Source organism: Giraffa tippelskirchi, chromosome 7 (genome assembly GCF_054371585.1).
Source record: "Giraffa tippelskirchi isolate mGirTip1 chromosome 7, T2T-mGirTip1v1.2.pri, whole genome shotgun sequence".
Taxonomy (NCBI): domain Eukaryota; kingdom Metazoa; phylum Chordata; class Mammalia; order Artiodactyla; family Giraffidae; genus Giraffa; species Giraffa tippelskirchi.
This window is the reverse complement of record NC_137281.1, coordinates 99071460-99089778: the sequence shown is the minus strand read 5'-3', so window position 1 is coordinate 99089778 and position 18319 is coordinate 99071460. Positions and strand designations below refer to the sequence as shown.

Genomic DNA, 18319 nt, shown 5'->3' with positions numbered 1-18319 from the left:
GTTGAGTTTCAAGTCAGCTTTTCCACTCTCCTCTTTCACCTTCAAGAGGCTCTTTAGTTCCTCTTCGCTTTCTGCCATAAGGGTGGTATCATCTGCATATCTGAAGTTATTGATATTTCTCCAGCAATCTTGATTCCAGCTTGTGCTTCATCCAGCCTGGCATTTCGCATGATGTACTCTGTATATAGGTACATCTCATTTCACACACTAGCAAAGTAATGCTTAAAATTCTCCAAGCTAAGTTTCAACAGTATGTGAACCGAGAACTAGGTTTCAACAGTACATGAACATCTTGAACTTCCAGATGTTCAAGCTGGATTAGAGAAGGCAGAGGAACCACAGATCAAGTTGCAAACATCCATTGTATCAGAGAAAAAGCTAGAGAATTCCAGAAAAACATCTACTTCTGCTTCATTGACTATGTTAAAGCCTTTGACTGTGTGGATTAAAACAAACTGTGGAAAATTCTTAAAGAGATGGGATTACCAGATCACCTTATCTGCCTCCTGAGAAACCTTTATGCAGGTTAGGAAGCAAGTAAGAACCAGACATGGAACAATGGACTGGTTCCAAATCGGGAAAGGAGTTCGTCAAGGCTCTATATTTTCACCCTGCATATTTAACTTACATGCAGAGTACATCATGCAAAACACCAGGCTGGATGAAGCACAAGCTGGAATCAAGACTGCTGGGGAGAAATATCAGTAATCTCAGATATGCAGAATTTCCAATAGAAATCCCAGTGGGATTTGTGTCAATCACTGGCAGTTGCCTATCCAATAGTCATTGCCATTTTTTATGGCTAAAAAAACCTAGAATGTGGAAGGATGCTCTCTAGGAAGATATGAATGAGTTTGTCTTCATCCATATTCTTTTGTGTATGGTATGAATTTTTTGTACAAATTTGACTTTACAATGATAGTTTTAAATTGTAACAAAATATAAAATGTCTTGGAATAAACTTAACAAGAAAAGTATACATTAAAAGAAACTTTAAGATAATAAAGGACACAAAACAGAAAAGCATACTATCTACTTGTAATGGAAGACTCAGCATCTTTAAGATAGCAGTCCTCCATTAGTTGATTTTTAAATTTAATACAACATGATCTCAGTAAAAATGTCAACAAGGATTTTTTGGAACTGAACAAGCTAATTCTCACCTTTATATGGTAAAATAAAAATCAGGAAGAGCCAGGGACATCCTGAGATAAAAGGCTCTGAACCAACCAGCCAGTAAACTAAATTATAAAACTATAATAATTGAAATGTACTTGTACACAAAAGTAGGTCAACAGCACAGACTAGTTATCCCAGTGTCGTAGTTCCCTATTGCTGCTCGTAACAAATTACCACAAATTTAGTGGCTTAAGACAACAGAGATGTATTGGCTTACAATTCTAGAAGTCAGAATTCCTAAATTCTGGGTTTCAATGAACTAAAATCAAGGTGTTGGCAGGATTGTGTTCCTTCTGGAGGTCCTAGAAGAGAGTCTGTTTCCTTGCCTTTTCCATTTTTCAGAGGCATTTGCCTTCTCTGGTTTGAGGTCCCTTCCTCCATCTTCAAAGCCAACAGTCATTCTGATCTCAGCTTCCATCACCACATCTCCTTCTCTGACTCTTGACATCCTGACTCCCTCTTATAAGGACCCTTGTGATTACATTGGACCCACCCAGCTAATCCAGGATAGTTCCACATGTCAAGATGTTTCAGAACATTTGCAAAGTCCCTACTGCAATGTAAGGTTACATTCATAGGTTTCAGAAATTAAGATGTGGACATCTCTGGGGGGCTATTATTCTGTCTACCACACTCAGCTATAGATATGAGTATATAGAGAAATTTAGTATATGAGAAGAGAGAAATTATGAATCACTGGGAAAAAAGGGTGTTCATTAAATGGTGCTGAGATAACCACGTAGCCATCGGAAAAAAATTAATTTTGATCCTTATCTCATACTCTGTGTTAGGATAAATTTCTAAATGGATCAAGATATAAATGTAAAGTGTTAAACCATAAAAGTTCTAAGAGAAACCATGGGCTTTACAGGTTCCAAAGAAATAAAGGGGGAAGCCAGATATATACGTGACTTTTGACGAAGGGGTATATGCAACCAATCACACATCTTGGTAGGTGACTACTACTCAAAAAGAATAGATATCTTAGTTAATGGTGTTAGTACTTTTCTAAGCATGGGAAGATGCAAGAAACTGGGTTCATAAAATTTTCTCCAGAAAATGTCCGAGGGCCAGTTCTGCCAGAGCATGAAATGCCTCATCCTACTCTTCGCCCTGAATTCCTTTCTAGGATGTACTGTATGTCATCCTACACTGCTAATGACTCGAATCTTATAGAACTGGATGGTGGCCAACATTTTTTCTTTTACAAAACCCTCCTTTTGTGTCTTAATTTTGACAAAGATTTGGGAGGCATTGCATGACCAATTTGTCCCATAGCATTAGGAATACTCATTCCCAGGTCAGGCAAGGATTTCATTGATATGCCACTCACTGTGCTATTACTGGACTCGGGCCTATTAATAGTTGCCCAAAGCCTCTGGATTGCCTGTCTTACTTGTCTCTTATGGGCCAGGAAATGGCTTATTCCCATACCTACACTATTATAAACATTGATCTTATTGAACTATACATTTGGTCAATCATTTCAAGCCCTCTGAAAAATGAAAGTGTTAGTCGCTCAGTCATGTCCAACTCTTTGCGACTCCATGGGTTGTAGACTGCCAGGCTCCTGTCCATGGAATTCTCCAGGCAAGAATACTAGAGTGGGTTGCCACTCTCTTTTCCAGGGGATCTTCCCGCCCCAGGTATCAAACCTGGGTTTCCTGCATTACAGGCAGATTCTTTACTGTCTGAGCCACCAACTATATATTTGGTCAATCATTTCAAGTCCCCTAGTCATTATTATTTTACTTGAGGCTCAGTCACACATTTTATAGTGTAAAAAAACCAAGAACCAAACCAACTAAACAACCCACTAATCTTATAAAATAGGCAGAATACAAGTAATAGGGCTAGTAACATTAACAGAGTCATTAAGTAGTTAAGATAAGAACTTTCTTCCATTAGGTGTTGTCCAGGTCACCTGACTCAGTCTGTTCTGTACCAGTCATAATCTTTATACATAAGTTCACCAAAGATGTCCACATATACAAGGTAGGTGGTAGTTCATTGAGACCTCTTACAGGACTGAGAATAGAATGTTTTTTTTCTAAGGATTACATGGCTGGTGCCAGAAGGAAAACTGGTTTCTACGTTTGAACAGGTATTTCTGCTGTTGGGGAGGTTTGGTTAATGCATAATGCAGATTCACAACGCACATTAGAGGGAAGGGAGGAGGCCTGAAAGGGCAGTGAAAAATTTTTCTTGTCTTGCCTTAAAATGTTAATTTTATTTTATCATTATATATATATCTTTAAGATCCTAAATGGCAAAACCTGTCATAAATAATGTCAAGTAAACCAACAAATGGGGGAAATCTGGTAACCTATATCAAAAAGAGTTCTTTTACAAACACATTCTACAAGTCAATGAGAAAGATAACTCAGAAAAATGGGCAAAGATTATCAACAGAAGTTCACAGAAAAGGACATGCAAATTGCTCTAAAGCACATGTAAAGAAGCACAACCTCACACATGAGAGAAATATAAATCAAAACCATACTGAGATAACCATCAAAAAGCTTGGGACACACTGTATTAGCAAGTCTGTGGTACTCATTCCTAGTAGGGTTGATTTGACTATTTTAAAGGGCAGTTTGCTGACATCTATTAAAGTTACAAATGCAACTAGCCTTTGACTTAACAGCTCCATTTCTAGGAAGCTATCCTATAGATAAACTTACACACATGCAAAATTTCAGCATAATTTACAGTAGCAGAAGGTGATAAACAACCTACATGCTTAAAAATAGATATAATACATCCACCCAGTGGTCTATGATTTAACTAAAAGCAAAAATATGTGTTGGAAGTTCTTTATGTATTGATCTGAACCTATCAAGATATGTCCTTAAGTGAAAAAGGTAAAGTGAAGGACAGTGTGTATTGATGGGCTATTTGTGTAAAAAAGGAGAGAAGAAATATATATTTACACACTCATACTTACTTGCATACATGTTTACTTTTGTATACAGACAGTTTTGGAACAACAGATAAGAAACAGGTAATATTGGTTGTCTCTGAAAAGGGAAACTGAGTGTCTAGGGGCAGAATAAAAGAGAAGTATTTACTTTCTTTGTGATTTAAGCACAATTTTTAAAAAAGAACACAATACAATTTTTCATTTTGGAAAATTTTTAAAGGATGAGGAAACATCACCAGAAAGAATTTGGCATAGTCTAGGGAGGAAAGAAATAAAATTTGGCATCAGAAACAGCTGCAGGAAGATATACCTCCTTATGGAACAGCAATTCATCAGTCTTTCCTAGAGCCTAGATGAAATCTTAGAATTGTACTACCTCTCATGCCTGGCCACCAAGAAAACCTTTCTTTTCTTCTCTCTCTTTTTTTTCTGGCCACGCTGTGTAGCATGTGGGATCTTAGTTTCCTGACTAGGGGTAGAACCTGTGTCCCCTGCATTGGGAATGCAGAGCCTTAACCACTGGACCGCCAGGGAAGTCCCCAAGCAAACCTCTCTTCATCTCCAATTTTTCATTTTGAAAAAATTGAAGCCTAAAGAAATGTTGAAAGAACAGTGCATTTAAACATCTATGTACATGTTGTTGTATTTGTTTTCTCTCATTTTTTCTGCATCTCTCATACACATGCATATATGCACATACCCACATATACTTTTAAAAAAACATTTGAGGGTTTCCCTGGTGGCTCAGTGGTAAAGAATCCTCTTGCCAATGGAGGAGACATGCATTCGATCCCTGATCTGGGAAGATCCCATATGCCATGGAACAACTAAGCCCATGCACCACAGCTACTGAGCCTGTGTTCTAGAACTCTGAGCCACAACTACTGAGCCTATAGGCTGCAACTACTAAGGCCCAAAGGCCCTAGAGCTGTGCTGCACAACAAGAGAAGCCACCACAATGAGAAGCCAATGCACTGCAACTAGAGTAGCCTCCACTTGCTGCGACTAGAGAAAAGCCTGTTCAGCAACGAAGACCCAGCACAGCCAAAAATAAATAAATAAAATTATATATATATATATAAAAAAATCATTTGAAAGTAAACTGAAGACATGTGTTTCCTAATAAGAGCATTCCCCTACATAACACCATTATCACAAAGAAATTTAACACTGATACAAAACTATCATCTAATATATAGTTTAATATTCAAATTTCCACATCCCCAAAATACCCTTTATGAATTTTTTTAATACAAGGTTCAATCAAGGATCAAGCATTGCCTTTCAAAAGTTCTTTAGTCTCCTGTAATCTAGGAGTGTTCCCCTGCCTTTCTGTTTTGTTTTGATTTCATGATATTTAAAAAAATTAATAATCAAAAACCTCGACTAAGTAGAGGAAGAAGAGCAGAAAGGGGAATTCTCATGGCCTGCATTGTTGGCAGACTCCAACAAAAAGAAGAAAGACTCCTTTTCTGGGAAGGGTTCAGCCAATGAAAAGCCTTTGTTTACTGTAGCTTCCTAGCTTTCCTTTCCTCTCTATAAGTGTTTTCCATTCCTTGTAGAGCGGGAAATTGCATGTGGCCCACCATGGTTGCAGACCATGAATTGCAGTTTTCTTCTGAACCCGAATCCATTTTTATTGGGGAAATATCTGGCAGTCTAGACTTTAGGTCAACAACATGGATACTTTTGAAGAGCTAAGGCAGGTTGTCTAGAACAGGGGTCCCCTGGTATCATCTGCAGCATGTTAGGAACTAGGTTGCACAGAAGGAGGTGAGTGGTGGGCAAGCTTCATCTGCTGCTTCCCATAGCTCACATTACTGCCTGAACCATACCCCTCCCCCGGCCCCCGATCTGTCAAAAAATTTTCTTCCACAAAACTGGTTCCTGGTGCTGAAAAGGTTGGGGACTGCTGGTCTAGGGACTATACTTTGAGAACCACTACATTAATTCTTAAGAAATAACAGTTTCCTAAGGGACTTCAAAATAGTTTTCTTTTACTGTGCCTTAGAGACACAGGGATAACTACGGTTTGTACCTAGTTCTTTTATTAAGATCCTGACATACTTTAATCTTATCTGAGTTTTCAAATTGGTGAGTATTCCTAAAGGGAGCTTGGTTAGGCATATCTTCAAGGATATATTGGATACAGGGTAAAAGAAAAAAAACAAAAAAAACAAAACACCTTCATAAAGAGATACTGCTTTAAAAATATTTTACATAATAAACTTAAACAGTACAAAAAATAATCTGCTTCCAATCACTAGTGAAGAAACTTCCAAAGAATTTTATAAAAATAGCCAATACTTTGAACAAATAGAAAAGCAAATAACTAGATAAATAATACAATTATGTACTCCAAACCCAAGAAAGCAGAGATTATCATTATAAGCCAAATCATCCTTGGAACTGGTCATTCCAGGTTGCCAAAATGCATAAAACAACACTTCTACTTCTTAGGTTTACAGAAAGAAATAAAACAACTCTAGTAAGAAAACAAATTTCATGGGACGTTTCAGGGAAACACATCATATTGATGACCTTAAAATTTTTTCGAGGAGTTTACAGAAACAGCGAACATTTAAATATTGATTTTTATGGCAAATGAGTTTTATGTTGACTTTTCAAGCTTAAAAGACCATTTACTATTTTGACTAGTAGTTCAGGAGTAAAAGCCAATCAAGAGGGCAGATAACCCTCATGGGACCCGTAGAACTTTAACCTGATCCCAAAATATAAAGCAAAATATTAAGACAAATTAGTTTAAAAATGTAAATATATTTGAGAAATATATAAGGGAACCAAAAATTTTCATGATTAGGATTTGACTAAAGATTGGATGAAGTTTTTTCACATTTGTCTGTCTTACAGATAATACTGATTATTCAATATCAATGGACATGCCTATTTTTGTGTATAAGAAAGTGTTTGGCTTCAGAAACCAATACTTAAAAGTTCATTACCATTACCAAAACTTGACAAACCTGTGTTTTGGGTGTGATATTGTTTGAAGCTGTTATTAAATGAAGGAGACTGAGAATCTTGTTGTAAAGCATCCTTCAGAAAGACGTTTCAAAACTGCCCAGGTAGAAGGATGTCTCTCTATACATCTCTGTGTATTTCTATATACATCTCTTTACTATATCACAAATACAAAAACAGTATTAATATATTTACACATATGTATCAGATCAAAAATTAATTTTTCCCTACAAAATTATATTTATTAGGAAAATACTAATAGACACTATATGAAAGAACACAAGGTGTTTAAGAGAAGATGGCAACTGCTCCAATAGCTGAGTGCTATTGTTTTCTCTTACTAACATCTCTGGAATAGAGAAAAAGGAGGATGAGTGGTTCATAGATAGACATGACTATCCTGGAAATATCTGGTAGGCAGAAGCCAGAAACCTAAAAATCACAGCCCTAGATATGGGAAAATGACTAATATTTTTGTCTGTGGTGACCCCTCCTCTTATACTTAAAAGTTAATTCTTAAAGGGTTTGTACTAAAGCAAAGAGCACAACTTTAGTGGGAGAAATTTCCATCAGAAGAAACTTTACTAGGCTTCTATGACCTAAAGATGAATATTAAACAGTAATTGAAATGCTGACATAGTATTATTATTAAGTGTACTGTGCTTGACTGCTATAACTGCAATCCATGATTCCAGTGGTAGAAATGGAAGTCAGTCCTGAAGCAGATCTCGGTAAATTTGTTTGACTACATTCTTTAGGTAGTTGTCTTCCAGTGGCACTTTAGATAGAATGGCAGTGACTTCATCGTGGCTGGAAAGAACAAAAGGCTAATTAATTTTTCTGGAAACTTGTCTTCATTTCAATGAAATTCATATTTCTGAGTAGGGTTTCTGAATCTACTAGGAAGCACAAACAGGCATTTCTGGAAATAATTAGACTGTCCAGTCTGAACTGAGATTCTAAAAATAAGGTCTAAGAACCAATTATGTATGTAATTGTGAGGTACTGTGACTTAACTGCTTTCTCTGGCTATAAAAATCTAAACTATTGGTATTTGCTGATGGATGTGGGGTGGGCATATTCTAAACTCTATTACCTTGCAATCTGTCAGCAGTGTGTACAAAAAGTTACAAAACAAACAGTAGAAATGAAGTACTTTTAAGTCTGTTTCACAAAGTAATTGAGAAAAGCACTATGACTACACAATTTTTAAAGTGATTACTCTGTTTTTAAGGCCATAAAAGTTGTTCCGATGTGATCTGGGCTAAACTTAAGCAGGATTTTTTTTTCTTCTCGATTCCTGTTTTAGGAAGGAGTGACCATAAAATGGAGCAAGTATAAAAAATAGACCAATGGTCTCCAGTATTCACTGTAGATAGCAATGAAGGTCACTGACTTTAAAAGAACAAATTCTTCAAAATGAAATCAGAGAGAGAGGTGACTTCTGGCTTTCACTATGGTCTATCCATTTTCTGACCACTTTGAGAAATCTTTCAAAAGAAAGAACAAAGGTAAAAAAGTAGTTGGGAGCTCTTTCTTGCTTGCTCTTTACTCACCCAATGTTTCCAAGGTGATTTTGAATAGAGAAAGGTAATGGGACTGATGGGTACTGGGCTGAAAGAGACAAAGTTATCTCAAACTTTGCAAATGCTGCTGAGCTGGAGAATAAAAGCTTCAATCTGTAAAAGACAAGATCCTCAATTAAAAATACAAAACAAAAATAGAATAAAACACAACTACGTTTTCTTTTTATACTGAAACTTTGGTATACATCATTGCTTATCAAATGAACAGAGGGTAAAACATCTGGAACAAAGCATGATTATGGTTGTATTTTCATCATCAGTCATGAAACTATTAATTAAATTATTTTAATAAGTTTTCGACTAACTACTTACTGTCATGGGTTGTGTCCCCTAAAATTCATGTATTAAAGCCCTAACCCCTACTACATCAGAATGTGGCCTAATTTGTAAAGAGGATCATTGCAGACTTAATTAGTTAAGATGAGATCGTCCCAGAGTAGGGTGGGCCCCTAATCCAAAATGACTGGTGTCCTAACAGAGGGAACATTAGGACACAGACAAACACACGGGAAGAATGTCATGTGAAGATAAAAGAAGCTACTGGGATTACATATTTACAAACAAGGAGTGCCAAAAGACTGCCAGTAAATCACCAGAAATGAGGAGAGAGGCATGGAATAGATTCTCTTTCATAGCTGTCAGAAGAACTGACCCTGCTGACACTCTGACCTCAGACTTCCAGCCTCCAGAACTGTGAGACTATGAATTTCTCTTGTGTAAGCCACCCAGTTTGTAGTAGTCTGTCATGGTAGCTCTACAGAAACTAATACACTTACTCAGTATTATTCACATCTATGCTTATTAGGTTATAATTTGGTCCCCATCGCTTTAAAAACTCAATCTCCTCTCCAAGGAGTTTGCAATGGCCCACTACCAGTGAGATTTCTTGAAGCATCTGGGAAAAACAGAAAAAGAAAAGATGGAGGTATAAAAACATTTCAGGGTTTAGTGACTCTTTTATAAAGAATCCCCCAAAGTTAAACAGTTTAGTATATCTTAGTATATTTATCATTTCAGGATTCACCATTACATATATAAAATTTCAGTTCTGCTTTTTGGGTCAGTTGACATAATTTTCCTTTAAATATTTCAGTGGGAATTTACCTTGGGTACCTGATGCTGTGTTGTGCATGTCTTCTTCCAGGATTCCTGTTGCTCAATGTACTGGAAAATAAGGTTATGAACTAAAAGGGAGGAAGGAGGAGCTTTATCCTCTGAGGAAGCAAAAAAAAAAAAAAAATCAAAAGCAGGGTATTACTTATTATTCATGTATTTTATACACACACACACACTAGAAATATTAACTAGAAATACCTTCAAACAACTAGGTATCTAACTACCATCTCCATTTTATTTTCAAACACATAAATCATCATATGTAATGAACATAAGACATTGTGATATAAACTCAAGATTTTATCACATACAGAATAAAACTGAGATAAATGTGTAGGTTTAAATGTAACATAACCCTGAATTTAAATTCTGGCTTTCTTACTACCTGAGTGATCCTAAGCACAATACTTACTGCTTTTGAGCTATAGTTCTCTAATTGCAAAATGGAGAATAGTGTTGATGTAAGTAAGACACATGTCTGATATAGAGTAAGTACTCATAATGGTAATTTTTAAATTATGGAAATAGCTATTACTCAGGACTTAGTAATAATTTTTTAAAATTTCTTTTAAAGCCCACACAATATTTTGAACAATTCTCAAGCAGTTTTTGGTCTAATACATATTTCTAATTATTATTGCTGTTTATATTTAATTTAGTATGTAAAAGAGTTCTCAAGGAGCAATTTACACTTATTAAATAACTTAATTAATATTAAATAAATTTCCAACAAAGTTTTGTTGGATTAAATGTTCTGAACTTACCATCTAACAGAGATTGAAAATTCAGATCAATAATCTTCCTATAAGCCTTGTCCAGGAAAGGGAGACCAACTAGGAAAAACCAGCACAAGAACAGTATTTCTTTTTATCATCTGATTTAAAACCATATACAACTCAGTACTTTAGAATCCTATTCTTTCTGGGTAGCAGGGTTTTTTCTTAGTTGAAGCTTTATGCCTGAATCATACTATTCTCTTTGTATGTAAAATTTCCCCTGAGAACACTGAACTATATTAACTGGCAGGTCTTTAAGGAAATTTAAGGTGTGGGACATTTTTGTAAATTTATTAGGGCCTCCTCCTTTGAACCCTAACTTCTGTGCAAAAATAATATTCTTTTTAGGAATCATATAAAGAAGATGACTACAACCTCCCCACACCTATTATCTTTGTACAAATACAGTGAAAACAATTTATGCTTTTTACATCACAGTAATGAATTTTAGCCACTCCAGTATTCTTGCCTGGGAAATCCCATAGACAGAGGAGTCTGGCGGGCTATAGTGAATAGGATCACCTAAGAGTTGGATGTGACTTAGCGACTAAATAACAGCAATGAATTTGAGGTAGCTAGGAGAGCTGATTGTTCTTCCATACACCAGAGTTCTCTCTTATCTCTAAAATTCTGATTCTTCAGTTCTATTGAGATGGATGAAACTGGAGCCCATTATACAGAGTGAAGTAAGCCAGAAAGAAAAACACCAATACAGTATACTAATGCATATATATGGAGTTTGAAAGATGGTAACTATAACCCTATATGCGAGACAGAAAAAGAGACACAGATGCATAGAACAGTCTTATGGACTCTGTGGGAGAAGGTGAGGCTGAGACAATCTGAGAGAATACCACTGAAACATGTATATTCTCATATGTGAAACAGAATGCCATTCCAGGTTCAATGCATGAGACAAATGCTCAGGGCTGGGGCAATGGGATGACCCAGAGGGATGGGATGGGGAGGGAGGTGGGAGAGGGGTTCAGGACGGAGAACACATGTAAACCCATGGCTGATTCATGTCAATGTATGGCAAAAACCACTACAATATTGTAAAGTAATTAGCCCCCAACTAAAATAAATAAATTAATAAAAATAAAATAAAAAAAAATTCTGATTCTTTTCACTCTATTGAATATTTTATACGTGTTAGGCACTAAGGATATGCTAGTGAGACAAACAAACATGATCAACCTATGCTCTAAAGAATTACAGCTCATTGGGATACACAGATAATTGCACTAATAAACACACCAAGAACTACAAACTGTAATAAGTACAATTAAGAAAACTGCATGAAGCAATGAGAACATATACCAGGGAGAAAATAGCAGAGGGAGTGAGTAAAAGAAGAGTCAAGGAAAACTTTCCTGAGAAAGGGATAATTTAGTTGAGCTCTTAAGGACTATTAGTAGACATTTACTTAGTGAAGAGGAGGTGCTATGGTCTGAAAATTCATAGGCTGAAAACCTAATGCCCACTGTGATAGTTTCAAGAGGTGGGACCTTTGGCAGGTGCTTAGATCATAAGGATGGAGCCCTTATGAATGGGATTAGTGCTCTTAAAACAGAGACCTTGAAGAGCTAGCTAGTTATGTGAGGATACAATGAAGAGTCTGCAGCCTGGAAGAGGGCCCTTGCCTGACCATACTGGCACCCATATCTTGAGCTTCCAGCCTCCAGAACTGTGAGAAATAAATTTCTGTTGTTTATAAGCTACTCAGTATATGGTATGTAAAATTTTATATTTTTAAATTTTCTCTAGTTGCAGCATGCAGGCCTCTCTTGTTGTGGAACATGGGTTCTAGAACATGCCGGTGGCTCAGTAGTTTCGGTGCATGGACTTAGCTGCCCCAAGGTGTGTGGGATCTTAGTTCTCCAGCCAGGGATTGAACCCACATCCCTTGCACTGGAAGGCGGATTCTTTACCACTGGATCACCAGGGAAGTCCCAGTTTATGGTCTTTTTAAAATGGCAACCCAGAAGGACTAAGACAGGGCAAAAGTTTTCAGACATAGGAAACATCAGGATGAATGTCCTAAGGTAGGATGGAATATGACTGAGCATGAAAGACCATGATCTTTTAAAGAAATGAAAGAAATTCACTGTGGCCGATGTGTAGAGAGCAGTGTAAGATGAGGCAGGAAAAGGAGGAAAAACTCAATTTATTCAGGGCTTTACAAGTTATGAGCATTTTGATCATCAGTCTAAGAGTAGGAGGTACCTGATAAAATTTTCACCAGTTACTACAGCTACAGGAAGGAGAAAGAAATAGAGGGGAAAAGAAAAAGTTCCAGAAAGACTACCTATAGTGTTATTGTACAGACTGGAGGTGACTCTTGGCAGAAGAGACACAAAAAAGTAGATGAATGTTAAATCTGAATCAGTAAGTCTTATTCATAATTTAGATATGCCAGGTAAAGAAGAAAGAGGTATAGAGTGATTCCTAACTTTTAATTTCAAACCTGAACAGAAGTTGATGGTATTCATTTAGAAAAGGAACTTTTTTTGGGGGGGGTTGTTCCACACGATTTACAGGATTTTAGTTTCTCAGCCAGGGACTAAACCTGGGGCCATGGCAGTAAAAGCACAAGTCCTAATCACTGGACAAACAAGGAATTCCCAGGAACTTTTAAGGAGAATTGGGCTTGGAGGCTGAGAAATTATAAAGATTCGAAGTTTCAATTGGGCCACGTTCACTCAGGGCTGGCCATGCTGAAGCTGTTTCAAGAGAAGAGACCTAAAGATACTGACAGGAGATTATAACAAAATAGCTAGGACTCTATCAAGTTACCATACAGTGATGTTTATCTATTTTGATAAACCTACCAATCAATACACAGAGAATTTCCAATTAGCTTTTTGGGTTAACTACCAATCAATACACAGAGAATTTCCAATTAGCTTTTTGGGTTAATTTATGCACATCAAAAACCCAGTCAAGAATCATCAGCATTAGAGCAAATCCTCTATCACAACAGACAGATGGAAAAAAAAGAAATCAGAGTAAATAGATGTGAAGAGCATGTTGATCCATTTTTCTGGATAGGCAAAATTTCCATTATCTAATATAATTCAACAAAGGGCAACTTTCACTAGCTGAATTTTTTTACTTTTTATTTAATAAAATAAAATTCTATTATCACTAATTAAAGTGATTGCCTCTTTTAAGATTTTCAGCAGTACTTTCATCATGTCAATACATGTTAATATTGTATTAAAACAAAGATATGAATCTTTAGTAAGTTCAACCATACATTTATCTGCAGAGGAATTATTCTTGCTACTTACCTACTGGCTCTCCAAAGGTAATGATGAGTTCTATTGTGTCATAAAGAAAGGTGAATACAGCTTGATCATCACTCCACTCAATGACATCCCATTCAGATAAGCTGAAGAGAGAGAAAAGACAAAAAAAAAACATTTTTTAAGATAAAAGAAGAGAGCTAACTTCTTCTCGGAGAAGGCAATGGCACCCCACTCCAGTACTCTTGCCTGGAAAATCCCATGGACGGAGGAGCCTGGTAGGCTATAGTCCACGGGGTCGCTAAGAGTCGGACACGACTGAGCGACTTCACTTTAACTTTTCCCTTTCATGCACTGGAGAAGGAAAAGGCAACCCACTCCAGTATTCTTGCCTGGAGAATCCTAGGGACGGCGGAGCCTGGTAGGCTGCCGTCTATAGGGTCGCACAGAGTCAGACACGACTGAAGCGACTTAGCAGCAGCAGGAGCAACTTCTTCTACCATCTGAATAGTACCATCAGCAGCTACTGGAGTTTTCTACCAGCTTGGGAGACAGTCATTATTTTAATTCCAATACTGTGCATGTACAAACTTATGCTTTTGAAAGAAATAAGAACTGACTCAATTTTGAGTTATATATCAGAGAAAAGCCAAGTCTAGGCAATACAAAATATTAAATATTTTAAGTTACAAATTTCATAGCTCTCCCACCTTGTATACTTTCAGCTTACCGTTGAGTATATTAATTCTTCTTTTTGAGAATACATTGCATTATAGGTTAAAAACAGTGATAAACATTACAAACACAAGTCAACTGCACTAGTGGACTGAGACAACCACAAAGGTACAGGATAAAACACAAATTAATGCTACCTGTTTTCCCTTACCTCAACTGATCCAGTAGCTCTTCAGTTCTCTTTGTTTGTTTTTGCACAAAGTCTAATTGAGCAAGGATCTGCTCTTTCTGTATCTCCAGCTCTAAGAGATTTCTGCAAATCAAACCAGGTATTCACAGAAAGATAAGGTCACTGCTAGAGAATTCAGACATCATTAAAATAAAAGTTTATGACAAAAAGCCATGTACTAAATGGCTCCCCAGTGAGGTGAATGATGTATATTTTTGCATTTTTAGTTTTTTTTTTAGATAAACATTAAACTAGAAGTGTGAGTCTATTATTATTAAAATTTACATTTTCCCCCTACCCCATCCCACCCCTCTAGGTTGTTACAGAACACTGAGTCCCTGTGTTATATGGCACTTCCCATTACCGATCTATTTTACATATGGATATGTATATATTTCAATGCTAGTCTCACAATTCATTCTATCCTCTCCTTTGTCTGCTGTGTCTAAAGTCCATTCGCTATGTCTACGTCTCTATTCCTTCTCTATGTCTATGTTTCTATTCCCGCACTACAAATAGGTTCTTCAGTACCATTTTTCTAGATCCCATATACATGCATTAATATATGGTATTTGTTTTTCTCTTTCTGACTTAATTCACTCTTTCTAACAAGCTCTAGGTTCATCCACCTCACTAGAATATGTACCCTTATGGCTGATTCACATTGTTGTATGGCAGAAGTTAACACAATATTGTAAAGCAATTATCCTCCAATTAAAAATAAATTAACAAAAACTAACCTCAAAAAAATCTAATTTTCATTTTGATGTTAAAAATGTAAGCATAATGTAGACGATAAGAATGCCCACCTTAAAACTGAAACATGCCATAATTTTGGTGCATGCATTTGGTTTTGTTTAGCTTATTAAAGCTAACCAGAATTTATATTTTGTTAGTCATTTTGCTAGCATCAATTTAATTTTAGCTAAATTATTATCACCTATCAAGTTAAGGTTTCCAGTTAGAATCTTACTGGCTTTGTCATTATTTGTATTTGATTTCTTTGAGTCTTACAGTTAAATAAGATCTAGAGTATAAGAAACATATACCTCATTTTATATTTATTTACACTTAAGTGTCATATAAAAGTAGTATAATGCTAGATTTTCTTTAACAGGATTCTGATATTACACAAGCTTGAGAACTACTGCCTTGGATTAATGCTTTGTAAGCAATAAATGCTTAGAATATACTGCTAAGATAGCCTCTAAGGTCAAGTTCAAAGTGGAGTAGAAGCCCTGGCTCAACCTTAGTCAATATTCATGTTCTCAATCTTCTCAGTTTCTGGAGGTAGGAAATCACTTAACCATGTGGAGGTTAGCATATTTTCTAACACTCAAACTGAAGGCTAACCTTTGAAGCTTTTCTTCCTCAGTTTTCAGCTGTTCCAGTTCTTTGAAAAGAAAAACAAAAACAAATCTATCAGAACGTACACATTAAAATACTGGTATAAAAATAATCTGTTTTATTGAAAAGTCTATCTCATTAATCTCATTTAAATAAAAAACTCAGAACAGAGGATTTTTTTTCCCATTTATCTCCCTAATTAAATCAGTTACCTTTCTCTGCAGCTCTCACTTCTGAATTCAGTTCTTCCACAGGATTGTCTTTCTGTTCATCCTCCAAATTCTTAGTTTCTAAAGTAGACCATGGATTAAAATAACTCAGTTAAAAGTTAACAACCAGAGATGAAAAGAAGAGATGGTCCCAAAACGACGTGTTAAGAATATTTCACAAACATTTATCTTAACCCACCTTTTCCTTGACAAAAAAGCATTGTGATACAATAATAATTTCATAAGAAGACTTGCTTCTAGTCGCAGATGGAAATTGTTTATATATAATTTGCATACATCAAAATTATTGTTAGGCAACCCCATGGGCTAAGCAGGAACACATACACATATATAAATGCACACACACATATTTAAATTTTTAAATTTATTTCTGATACCTTGGAATCATCCTTAAAAGCCTTCTCTCTCCCCACATCCAAACCAAGTTTAGACTTTTACCTCAGAAATATTTTCTGAATCTACTTTTTTCCTTCACCACTACCAAGTTCCCTTTATATAAGCTATTGTCGCTTATTAACCATACCATCCAATAAACTGCTTATTTACAGCCAATGCTTAACATCCTTCAAATGGCTATTCACTGAAAGTCAAAACTCCTTAAGAGGCCCTCCTTGACCTGGTCCCTAAAGCTGGCATCTCCAGCTTTATCTCAGACTATGTTCCCTTTTGTTCTCTCTATTCTAGCCACATTTGCCTTATTTCAGATCTTTTTACTTGGTATATTCTTTTCCATAGAAAGGCTTCTGCCTGTGTTATTCATATTGAACTGTCTGCTTTTCCCTCCCTTCTCACGTTAGCCCCAACTTATTCTTCAGACCTTGGCTTAAATGCCAGTTCCTCAAAGGGAAGTCTCTCCTGACCTGACAGTTAGATTTCTATTTCAGGAACTTACAGCACCATGGAACCACTTTTCCATAGCAGTTACCATAAAACTGTTTAATGCTTATAATCCTTCCTCAAAATTGTAAAAGCAAATTGTCAAATCCAAACATATTTGAATGTGATCTCCTGTAATTTGAAACTGAAATAGTATTTTAGCTCTGTATAGTACTGTAAAAAATTAAAGTATGGAAGCCTTTCTTAATGTATGAATGTTTGAATTAAAAGATAGTAATGGAACAACAGACTGGTTCCAAATAGGAAAAGGAGTATGTCAAGCCTGTATATTGTCATCCTGCTTATTTAACTCATATGCAGAGTACATCATGAGAAACGCAGGGCTCCAGGAGTTGGTGATGGACAGGGAGGCACAAGCTGGAATCAAGATTGCCGGGAGAAATATCAATAACCTCAGATATGCAGATGACACCACCCTTATGGAAGAAAGTGAAGAAGAACTAAAGAGCCTCTTGATGAAAGTGAAAGAGGAGAGTGAAAAAGTTGGCTTAAAGCTCAACGTTCAGAAAACTAAGATCATGGCATCTGGTCCCATCACTCCATGGGAAATAGATAGGGAAACAGTGGAAACAGTGTCAGACTTTATTTTTTTGGACTCCAAAATCACTGCTGATGGTGATTGCAGCCATGAAATTAAAAGACGCTTACTTCTTGGAAGGATGGTTATGACCAACCTAGAGAGCATATTTAAAAGCAGAGACATTACTTTGCCAAAAAAGGTCCGTCTAGTCAAGGCTGTGGTTTTTCCAGTAGTCATGTATGGATGTGAGAGTTGGACAGTGAAGAAAGCTGAGCACCGGAGAATTGATGCTTTTGAACTGTGGTGTTGCAGAAGATTCTTGAGAGTCCCTTGGACTGCAAGGAGATCCAACCAGTCCATCCTAAAGGAGCTCAGTCCTGGGTGTTCATTGGAAGGACTGATGTTGAAGCTGAAACTCCAATACTTTGGCCACCTCATGTGAAGAGTTGACTCATTGGAAAAGACCCTAATGCTGGGAAGGATTGGGGGCAGGAGGAGAAGGGGACGACAGAGGATGAGATGGTTGGATGGCATCACCGACTCAATGGACATGAGTTTGGGTAAACTCCGGGAGTTGGTGATGGACAGGGAGGCCTGGCGTGCTGCGATTC

General features: G+C 36.6%; 1 protein-coding gene and 1 long non-coding RNA gene across 2 annotated transcripts in view; one reads left to right on the top strand and one right to left on the bottom strand.

The window, feature by feature from the left end:
- The first annotated feature begins 624 nt into the window (after positions 1–624).
- LOC145512796 (uncharacterized) lies at positions 625–8815 on the top strand. The gene is made up of 3 exons (XR_014058809.1): positions 625–2130; positions 3088–3174; positions 8394–8815. It is a non-coding gene; the product is annotated as an uncharacterized LOC145512796 (long non-coding RNA).
- Positions 7648–18319, bottom strand: part of KNL1 (kinetochore scaffold 1) — a 67478-nt gene continuing 56806 nt past the window's right edge. Inside the window, 10 exon segments of the mRNA XM_081507216.1 lie at positions 7648–7799; positions 7801–7894; positions 8641–8763; positions 9447–9565; positions 9775–9884; positions 10551–10619; positions 13856–13956; positions 14697–14798; positions 16068–16107; positions 16274–16351. Coding sequence (XP_081363342.1) covers positions 7755–7799; positions 7801–7894; positions 8641–8763; positions 9447–9565; positions 9775–9884; positions 10551–10619; positions 13856–13956; positions 14697–14798; positions 16068–16107; positions 16274–16351 — 881 coding nt within the window. The 3' untranslated portion in view covers positions 7648–7754.